A 9,949-nucleotide genomic window follows, 5' to 3' on the forward strand; every position below is an offset into this window, starting at 1 on the left:
CTGCCGGGTAGCGGCGCCGGCGCCACCTCGCTGTGGCAATCTGCCTGGGTAATTGCCGGTTTTCCCCTCTAGTTTACTTTACCTTCATTTAGGCGATTAAAGATTAATTACGGCGAGTCCCGTAGGGTTTAACGAAAACAGTAGACCGAGGTGGTTGATCAGCTCTTACTTTCTATGGCAAGCAAGAATGGTATTCCAATACCCTCCTTTGCATCTCCTACTAATATAACGGGAAAAAAATCAGTACCATCACGAAGATTTGTACTGACTCCTAATCTCCTACTCCCTCTGTCTCAAAATAAATGCCTCAACTTTATATTAGTTTTAATATAAAATTATATTAAACTTGAGACATTTATTTTAGGATAGAGGAAGTAACATTCATCAGCTGCCATCTTACAGTAGTACTGAAGTCGGACATCCTATCCCTAATAAAAAAAGTAAAAAGACAGTCAGACATCCTAAATTTCGGCCAACAATACTTGCAAAAATAGTTGGATCAGATACCTCGGCATGTATGTATGCATACATTTTTACTTCAAAAGTATTTTCTCGGCATATGCAATGTTTATGGGTCCTAATAACGCCCACACGTATGGTATACTAGACATCTACCCATATACCATGTGTGGCGTGAGCAGGAGACAACCTACACGGGTCGTGTGTGGCGAACACTAGAATTGCACACACGTGTGGGGCGCAGCTACTTCATGCAACACGTCCAACAAGTACTACTCATCCCCACCCCGCGCGTGTGGCACGAAGCAAATATGCCCACACGTCCTAGCGCAACTACGTTAGGTACCCGCGGGATGACGATTCAGTTGCCATCCGGGATGGCAGAAGTAGTATCCTAGATGGCAAATGTAGTTGTAAAAGCATGACAACTCTCTCTGTTTTGGTTAACTATAGTTGCCATGTCTAATTTATGATAGTTGTTGTGTGTAATCAAACCATAGTTACCGTGTGTGATTAACTACTTGCCACATATGGTCAAACAATAGTTGTCATGTGTGTTTACCTAGTTGCCACGTGCGGTCCAATCATAGTTTCAGTTGTCGTCTAGCAACGAATCATAATTACCATGTGTGTTTACCTAGTCGCCACGTACACGCAACTGCAGTTGTCATCCAACAACATACCGGTGTCGTGTGGGCGAAAAGCAGTTCGCCCACACGCGCATGGACTAGATAGTGGCTGTGTGGACAGAAACTAGTTCGCCACACAGCGCAGCCGGCACACCGCGTGCTGTGGGGCATGTGGACGAACTCTCCAACGCCCACCCGCACGATGATGCCCACATGGCATTCAAATTCTAACGGATTTCTTTAGGATTCGTGTAAAACAGAATTAACGCAGATTAAAGCATGTGGGCAATGTGCAAACATGCCGCACGTGTGGGCGTTATCATTTGGGATGTTTATTGGACTTTATAAATACAAATATATGTTACAAAATAGTGGCCAAATTGTATTGTGTTTCTCCACTAAACTTTTGGGTTATAAATATGTGTTGCAACGTGGAAATTATCTTCCACGCGGAATAGTAAACTTTGCAAAAGGTACATTTAAACTTTTTGGAACTTTGAGACGAGACACGGTGCTACATGGCATCCTCACACTGGATTGGTATCCTTACGCTTGAACCGAGTAAACTTGATAGAAGTGTACTTTGATGGGCGTGATATTTTGTAAAGTGAGTGAATCAAAGTTGCCATACTTTGATTGATCCTTTGGCATAGCACAGAACAATTTGCTTGTATGTTTGGGTTTGGCTAGCATATTCTTTTCCGTTCCTTCACTTCCAGTTTCAATTCCCTCAGGCTTCAGGTTCACAAATTCCCACAGCCCTTAATCTGCATCATTGGAAAAAGTAGGCATTAGAGCAAATCTTCGGCACTATTATTCCAACTCAGACGCCTTAATCTACAGCATAACGTTTCATAAACCTCCACAAACACAGAGCAGCAACAACAGAAGAAAGATTAAGTGTGCCACCAGGTGCACTATATATATATATATAGTAGTGCTACTCGTGTTAGAACCACACCTTGCCATACAAACATGGCGCTCTTCTCTGATGATGATGCGTCCCAATATCAAATTAGGAGCAGCAACAATATGACCTACAAGGTGAGAGGGGACATGAAGAAGCTCCTCCCAGTCACCACCTTCTTCCTCGGCGCGGCGTTGACAGCGGCGTTGGTCTTCCTCAATGCTACACTGGATGTGAACTGGCGGCCCTCCGCCCTGGCCTCATGGGGCACTGGTACTCAGCCAGCCTCCAACCCCAAGGTCAGTGATCCTCTCCTTCTTGTTCTTGTTGAATACTTTTGCTTCCATTTTTCCACCCTCATTGTTTACCTTCGATTTTCTAAAATACTGATAGTTTGATCTTGCAAGAAAAAAGAAGAGCAAACTTGCGAGCTAATTTTGACTGCAGGAAACATGTAGTGTAATCATGTTGTATTGTCCTTTTTACACGGCACAAGTTTTTTATTTCCAGTGATGCATCAGTAAGGTAGAAACAAAATTTGATCATCCGCATTACTGCAATTTTGTTGAGCAATGCTAATTGAATAACCATGTGGAATGAATGAAGACTGGAGAGTATCCTTTTTTTTGGAAACAAAAGTGTCAACAAAATTTGAACAGAAGAGAAAACCACAGTGATGATTTCTGCTTTATTAACCAGAGCTGAAAATGCAGCTCCTTTTTCGCCTGCTCGGTTACGAGATACTCCTGATACAGTTACATGATCAAATTTGGCTATGTCCATTGCTGTAGGAGTGTAGAAGTGCATCTATTGACTCCCTTGATTTTCTACTAGATTCTCAAAAATTCAATTTGGTGCCCAGACTCATCTGCACCCGGTCAGAACAAAAATAAAGATATACTAAAAAATTCAAAAAAATCTATTTCTTTTTGCGTGATAAAAAATTGTATGGGTGAGGTTCGCTCCAAATTTTAACTTATTTGGACATCTGAGCAGCTCTTAGCAAAAAAAAACAAATCGGGTCAGAACAGTGTGTGAACAGTAAACTTTTTTTACAGACTCTGAATTTGTTTTTTTGCTGAGAGTTGCTCAGATATCCAAATAAGGTGAAATTTGGAGCACACCTCACGCATAAACTTATCTATCACACAAAAAAATGGATTTTTTTGAATTTGTTTAATATTTATTTTGATTTTTTCGTTAGAGGGGTGAAGATAAGCTCGGGAGCAGAAACGCCTCACTCATTCCCTCCCAGCTATATCTGCACTCTGTGAATCTATGTTCAATGTAATACTATACCTCATATACCTATTTGGCGGTAATGGAGCTTAAAATGTTATTTCTAAAACAGTTTTGCTAAAACTAAACAACTGCATGATGATGCTAATTTTCAAGACTGCCTTCAGATAGGGCTTGTAATATTCGGATCCCAAAGCCTTAAAGCTGAACCTGACCTGCACAGGCAACGAATATGCGCCTAATGTCCAAGAAGGCTTGTGACAAAATGATTTCGATGACCAGATAACAGATTTTGCATGAACTTTTAAGCTAAAATTCCAATGATGACTAGACCATCTGTTTCTGGATTATTCAAGTCAAAATCATGAACTATCATCTCATTTGCAGCATCTAACTTATTTCCCTGTGCAGACGAAAGCATTGACAGAACTGGCAGAGGTGCTGAAGAACGCATCCATGGAGGACGGCACGGTGATCATGACGTCCATCAACAAGGCGTACGCTGCTCCGGGGTCCCTCCTGGACCTCTTTCTTGAGAGCTTCCGGGTGGGCGAGGGCACGGCGCACCTGCTGGACCATGTCCTCATTGTGGCCGTCGACCCCGGCGCGCTCCGGCGGTGCCGGTCGGTGCACCGGCACTGCTACCTCCTCCGTCGCTCCCCGGGCGCCGTGGACTACAGCGGTGAGAAGCACTTCATGACCAAGGACTACCTGGACATGATGTGGGGCAGGAACCGGTTCCAGCAGACCATCCTCGAGCTCGGCTTCAACTTCCTCTTCACGGTACGTGCGCGCACCACCGCCGGTGCATGTCTACGGGCCGCCGGTGCAATCCACTAACCATGTACTAGGTGTTTGGTGTTTCAGGACATCGACATCATGTGGTTCCGGAACCCGCTGCGGCACATCGCCATCACGTCGGACGTGGCCATCGCGAGCGACTTCTTCAACGGGGACCCGGAGAGCATGGGGAACCGGCCCAACGGCGGGTTCCTGTACGTGCGGTCGGCGAACCGGACGGTGGAGTTCTACCGGCGGTGGCGGCGCGCGCGGCGCAGGTTCCCGGCGGGGACCAACGAGCAGGAGATCCTGGGGCGGGCGCAGGGGGAGCTGAGCCGGCGCTCCGGCGTGCGGATGCAGTTCCTGGACACGGCGCACTGCGGGGGCTTCTGCCAGCTGAGCGGCGACATGGGCAGGGTGTGCACGCTACACGCCAACTGCTGCACCGGCCTCGCCAACAAGGTGCACGACCTCAGGAACGTGCTCAGGGACTGGAGGAACTACACGGCGGCGCCGCCCGAGGACCGGCGCGTGGGAGGCTTCCAGTGGACCAGGCCCGGCAGGTGCATCCGCTGACAGAGGTGTGGCGCCGCGTCAGCGGGCTGGAATGGTTCATCGACTTGCACGTCGTGTCCTTGTTCTTGTTTCTGCATGGCAGTGGGTGGTTTTTACCCGACTTGAGGTTGATGTTATAGTAGTTCGCTACATGTTTGGTGTATTTTGCAACGTCAGATTTACTACGTACAGTACGTGTTTACTGATAGGCGAATGTAAGAAAAATGTTATAACGACTGTACTGTGCTCGATTAAATTATACTAGTATAGTGGATTGCGGTGGATTTTTATGTTAAGGCATCTCCGACTCTAAATCGAACAACTGTATCTATTCGCCCACCTAGTGATGCGGGAGCCGACCATCCCACTGCATACCTAAAAGTCTAGGTCCGGCCAATTTAAATTCAAATTTATTGGGCCGTGTGCATCCTAGTTATGCAGAAGCCTGATGTTACTCATAATGCTTTGTATCCGTTCGATGCTATATTTTGAGATAATAAAATCGCCCTTTATTGGAAAAAAATGCTCCTGGCACGTAGCGCACACTCAATGATGTATCATCGATGGCTGAGAGACTTTACCCCACAGTTGCAGATGAGTTCATCGGCATAGAGCTCTAAATGTTTGTGCTCATGAAACCAAATATGAATGTTGGCCCAGAATGTTACACCCTTTTACTCCGTGCCATAGATCTGATCGATGCTAGTGACCAACTACGTATCACACAACAACTCATTCTTTTTCATGTTGAAGCTTTCTTCTCTACTTTTTTTTATTTGAACCAGCAGGAAATTCGTCCGGATCAAGGTCGTCGTCATCGTGCTCCTTTTGGCCAGTGTACAAATTCGGCTCTAGGGTGTAGGTGCCCGGCTGCGTGGCTACGTGTTTGACTGGGTGTACGTGCCTGGCTGCGTGGACTCTGAGTCATCCACATACCCGTCCTTGTAGCAGCCTGCACCTCTGTCATATAACATCTCAAATATCTGCACGCTCGCGTTGTTGTACGCTGAGTCGCCTGGTTGAGACATATCGGTGAACAGATGCAGGCACCGAGCTGCTCCACACCATATGTCCGCATTTGGACATGCTGCGGCGATGCAGACTCAGAGAAAATGAGCGGCACCGTGTTGACGTCGATGCAGTAAGGCACGTGCCCAGTGACGGCTGTCGGGGACTGCCTACCGAGCTACTGGGCAGCGTAAAAGTATGGAGGCTTGTATTGCAATGGCCAGGATGGCGTCTGCATGGACGGTGTTAGCGATGGCACCCAGCGCCCCAAGCATCGCCCTGCGCCATACCCGTCCCCGTACGTCCGCCGCCACGACCACCACTCTGGCTGACCTTCTGCTACTTGAGCGGCGCCGCCTTTGCATTCGCTTTGAGGGGCGTTTTTACCGTGTCGCCGAGTTCATCTTTCGGACGGTCACGATCGCTGGATCCTCCACCCCCGCCTCATGCGGCGGCGACGACAAAAATGAACGAGACTGGCTGAAGAGTGTCAGGATGGTTGAGTAGCAAAAAAAAAGGATGATTTTGCCGCGAAAACAATGCAACCATCCCCAAATGTGTGGGCTCTGCCTATTTTTGTGTGTGGCAGGGGTGTCTACGTGGATGGTGTTTTGACTCTCTCAGAGCTCCCCTAGTTTGCGGAAGACGAACGGCATTGGATGGCTCATGGGTCCGGACCGCTCGAACAAGAATGGGAGGTTTGAGGGTTCGTGTTGGGTACAGGAGGTTTGAGGGTTCGTGTTGGATACGGGAGGTTTGAGGGTTCGTGTTGGAGATGCCCTTAAGCGGATATGGTAAAAAAAATTGTCACCTTAACAAATTTTGACAATGCTTGCAAATGTTCATCGTGAAATAACATTTCTAGAAGCCATGGCAAAATAAACAAAATCATGCTCCAAAAAAGTTATTTTCAAAGGCATCTTGGAGTGATGACTTTTCGAAAAAAAGTTATTTTCAAAGGCATCTTGGAGTGATGACTTTTCAAAAAAATTGCCACCACTTCCAAGAATGTCACTTCATGTTGAAATTTTGCGAACATCAAAAACTGTTGTCGATGTTTGTAACAAAAAGAATTACTGTTCATCCCCAACTTGTCTGACATTTTGCTGACAGTTTGTTGGTACAACTTGGGACGCCCACTACAAACTTCGTTGTTTGTTCTATCACTTAGGTGATTTGATTACAGCCACGGAATATAGGCGCTTTAACGGTTTGATCGCGCCTGGAACACCGGTGAAGGTTGCAATCACTAATTAAAGAAAATATTCGGCACATAACAACTTTAATGAGCTTCTGGCCAATGGCAGGAACAGAAAACTCGGCAGCAAACCAAGGATGTGCAACCATGCAACCAAAAATTGCAAAGCAGTAAGCCAGCGAGGAATTTTATGACCAATAGAAAGTACTACCTCTGTTCCTAAATATAAGATGTTAAACAGTTGAAATCGAACTGCCACAACACCTTATATTTAAGAACAGACGGTGTGTATATCAAAACAACTAAAAAGTGGATCATTCAGAGCAACTAAAAAGTGGATATAATACTCGAACAGCCGGAAAGGTCCAACATCTCTGGGAAATAAGTTCTGGTGGGCAAATGCTCAAATATCTGAAACTGTTTTAGCATACGAGGACCACTCGCGATCACAAGGATAACATCAACCTTAACAAATCCTTACTCCATGTTGGTAACAAAAACATCAAGGAGGCAATAAACACTGCCAACAAAGGTACTTGAGAAGAACTACAACTAAGATTCTTGGACGAATGCAGCCACTCCGTTAGCTTAGATAGCTTTCCTTGGTGCGACGACGTTGTCAGCCTACCAAAGGAGACAATATATGCTTTAGGAGGCACAGCTAACCAAAACAGCACATAATAACAGACAGCATGGCAATGTTATTGATGTAAGACTGATTAGAAGGTGAATCTGAAGAATCTTGAAGCTAGAAATATTGGACAAATTTACAAGTTCCAGATAGGCAATAACTAAAACAAATGCAGAAAACGAGCATACCTCCTTCTTCACTGGCTCTTCCTTCTCTGACAAGATCAGCTCAATGTGGCAGGGGTTGGACATGTAAGCTGCCGTAAACAAATATTAGCACCATGTCCAATGAAAGCAAATAGACATTTTAATATAACACCCTTGAGAACTTACGATTGATGCGTCCATGAGCACGGTATGTACGGCGCCTCTGCTTTTGGGCTTGGTTCACCTGGATGTGTGAAATGTAGAGGTTGTCGACGTCCAAGCCTTTAACCTATGTACGCATCAACCAAAACAAATGCTCAGAATATGATGCGTACCAAAAAAAGAACGAGGATAAAATAGTAGCAGCAGCATACCTCAGCGTTACTCTCAGCATTCTTCAGCAAATCCAACACGAACTGGGCTGACTTTGCAGGCCAGCGACCCTGCCCATTTGGCTGGCGGTTCTTTGCTTGCGCAGTACGACCCACACCTCTGCAGTATCTCCGGAAGGGAATCGCTTGCTTGTGGGCGAGAACATCCTCAAGGTACCTCTTAGCCTTGCCCAAAGGCATCCTGCGAAGAGCAAACGCTGTCTCGCGTGTGTTCTGCATCCAGTATTAGCAAGTTAGCAAAACAAACAAGATATAACGATTTGACAATGATGCGACTACAACATTATCAATCTAGCACAAAAACAAGGAACAGCTGTGCTGGCACCAGAGTCCTATGATAAAACAACTGAACTTAGTTCTACAGATGCAAAAACTGGCAGAAAAATATTCCAGGCCAACAAACCATTTCCTCCCCTTACACATTATTAGCCCTAAGAAGCAATGGTACTATATTACATGGGATGTTTTTCACCAAGTTCAGAGATTGAGCAATGCTTGGTATACATACCTCAACAAAAAAGAAAAAATAGAGCAGGCTGACAAAATTTTGGCATCTTCAGAACTAAGGATGGTCAAATTATGCAATATAAAGATAAGAAACGAGCCGACGGAAAGCTATCACACACAGCATAGACGAAACTATAAGGATATATCAGACCAAGAATCTTCTAAACGATTAATCCCGACTTGGATACAACGGAGCCAGGATCTTCTAAACAATTAATCCTGACTTTTAGAGAGGGGGGCAAAGATCACTGAGACTTGGGAGTTTGAGCAGTGCAACTTGCAGCAACATCACAAAGTGATAACTATGACGCGAGCAATGAACACAGCAATATTTAAAGTTCCTATTAAACTGTAATGATATTAGCCAAAATTTAATGTGCAAAACACGGACTTCAAAATTGCAGAGAAATGAAAAGGATAAAGTAGCAGCAGCATACTTAAGCGTTACTCTCAGCGTTTAACAAATACAACACGAACTGTGCAGATTTTCGATTAAATGCGGACATTAGCTATGTACTTCCTCAAAACAAGACATGGCTAGAGATGATGTCACGTTCGCATTGCCTAAGAACCATGGGCGACTGTGACTACCGTCGGTAAAGAATGCATTGATATCCCTAAAGTAACATGGGACTGTGCATGCAAAGAGCAGATCAGAACCCTTACTCCTTAGGTTTATCACAATTCAATCATTCATGACGCCATTTGTAGACTCCCTAACCCTAAATCAACAAGATCGCATGAAAATTGGCAACAACGCTAGTCTGGGATCAATCAACCAGTAGCGCAACACCACAGACAAAAGATCTCTCGTAGAGCAGGCTCACGAAACGCACCTTGAAGTGGACCCTGAGATCCTTGCCACAGGCCTTGGCCGCTGCGCACGAAAGCACGAAACATCGGATCAAAACCCACCACAAGGTGAAGGCAAAGCGCAAAGCAAGAAAAAAATCATCTAGGGGACAGAGGGAAGAGAGATCTTACACTTGGTCGGGTTGGACGGATCCCTCGAGTACTTCACCTGCGACGAATGCAACAGCGAGGATGTCAGAGCGACGGCACATACAGCAGGCAGAGGATTGTAGTGCCTGAGAAGAGAGGGACGAGGCTTACCATGGCGGCGGCGGTGGGGTTGCGGCCGGAGAGGAGGGATGGGAGGGTGAGTGCTGGCCTTGGCACGAACTCTTCCAACAGGGGAAAAACTGAGGCGGCGGCGGAGGTCTATGAGGAGGCGAGAAACCCTAGAGCTTCACAGCTCTTCATGGGCTTACGGCCCAATATCATTATGGAATCCCATGTATGGGACATGCCCGGCCTTTTTCTCTCTCGTTTTCCTCTTTGCGTTTCATATTTTGTTTTCTTTTACCCCTAGAAAAAAATCTTTTTGTTTTTTTGTCTTTTGAGGGAAAGCCATCATGATGACTTTATTTATTTATTATCTATCTATCTATTATTATCAAAGTTCACCAAAGTGCAAAGCACCTCAAGCATAATAAAA

The 9,949-nt window shown here is 45.5% G+C and overlaps 2 protein-coding genes across 2 annotated transcripts; one reads left to right on the forward strand and one right to left on the reverse strand.

The window, feature by feature from the left end:
- Positions 1 to 2,063: 2,063 nt before the first annotated feature.
- Positions 2,064 to 4,865, forward strand: LOC119336858 (uncharacterized protein At4g15970-like). Its single transcript, XM_037608939.1, has 3 exons — positions 2,064 to 2,294; positions 3,646 to 4,017; positions 4,102 to 4,865. Exons 1-3 carry the CDS (start codon positions 2,064 to 2,066, stop codon positions 4,588 to 4,590), a joined length of 1,092 nt encoding a protein of 363 aa, XP_037464836.1. The 3' UTR covers positions 4,591 to 4,865.
- Positions 4,866 to 7,116: 2,251 nt separating this feature from the next.
- Positions 7,117 to 9,698, reverse strand: LOC119336859 (60S ribosomal protein L17-2). Its single transcript, XM_037608940.1, has 7 exons — positions 9,565 to 9,698; positions 9,436 to 9,472; positions 9,288 to 9,328; positions 7,927 to 8,157; positions 7,739 to 7,841; positions 7,595 to 7,662; positions 7,117 to 7,399 (listed from the first exon to the last, which is right to left on the reverse strand). Exons 1-7 carry the CDS (start codon positions 9,565 to 9,567, stop codon positions 7,364 to 7,366), a joined length of 519 nt encoding a protein of 172 aa, XP_037464837.1. The 5' UTR covers positions 9,568 to 9,698; the 3' UTR covers positions 7,117 to 7,363.
- Positions 9,699 to 9,949: the final 251 nt, after the last annotated feature.

The sequence above is a fragment of the Triticum dicoccoides genome, chromosome 7B, assembly GCF_002162155.2.
Source record: "Triticum dicoccoides isolate Atlit2015 ecotype Zavitan chromosome 7B, WEW_v2.0, whole genome shotgun sequence".
NCBI lineage: Eukaryota > Viridiplantae > Streptophyta > Magnoliopsida > Poales > Poaceae > Triticum > Triticum dicoccoides.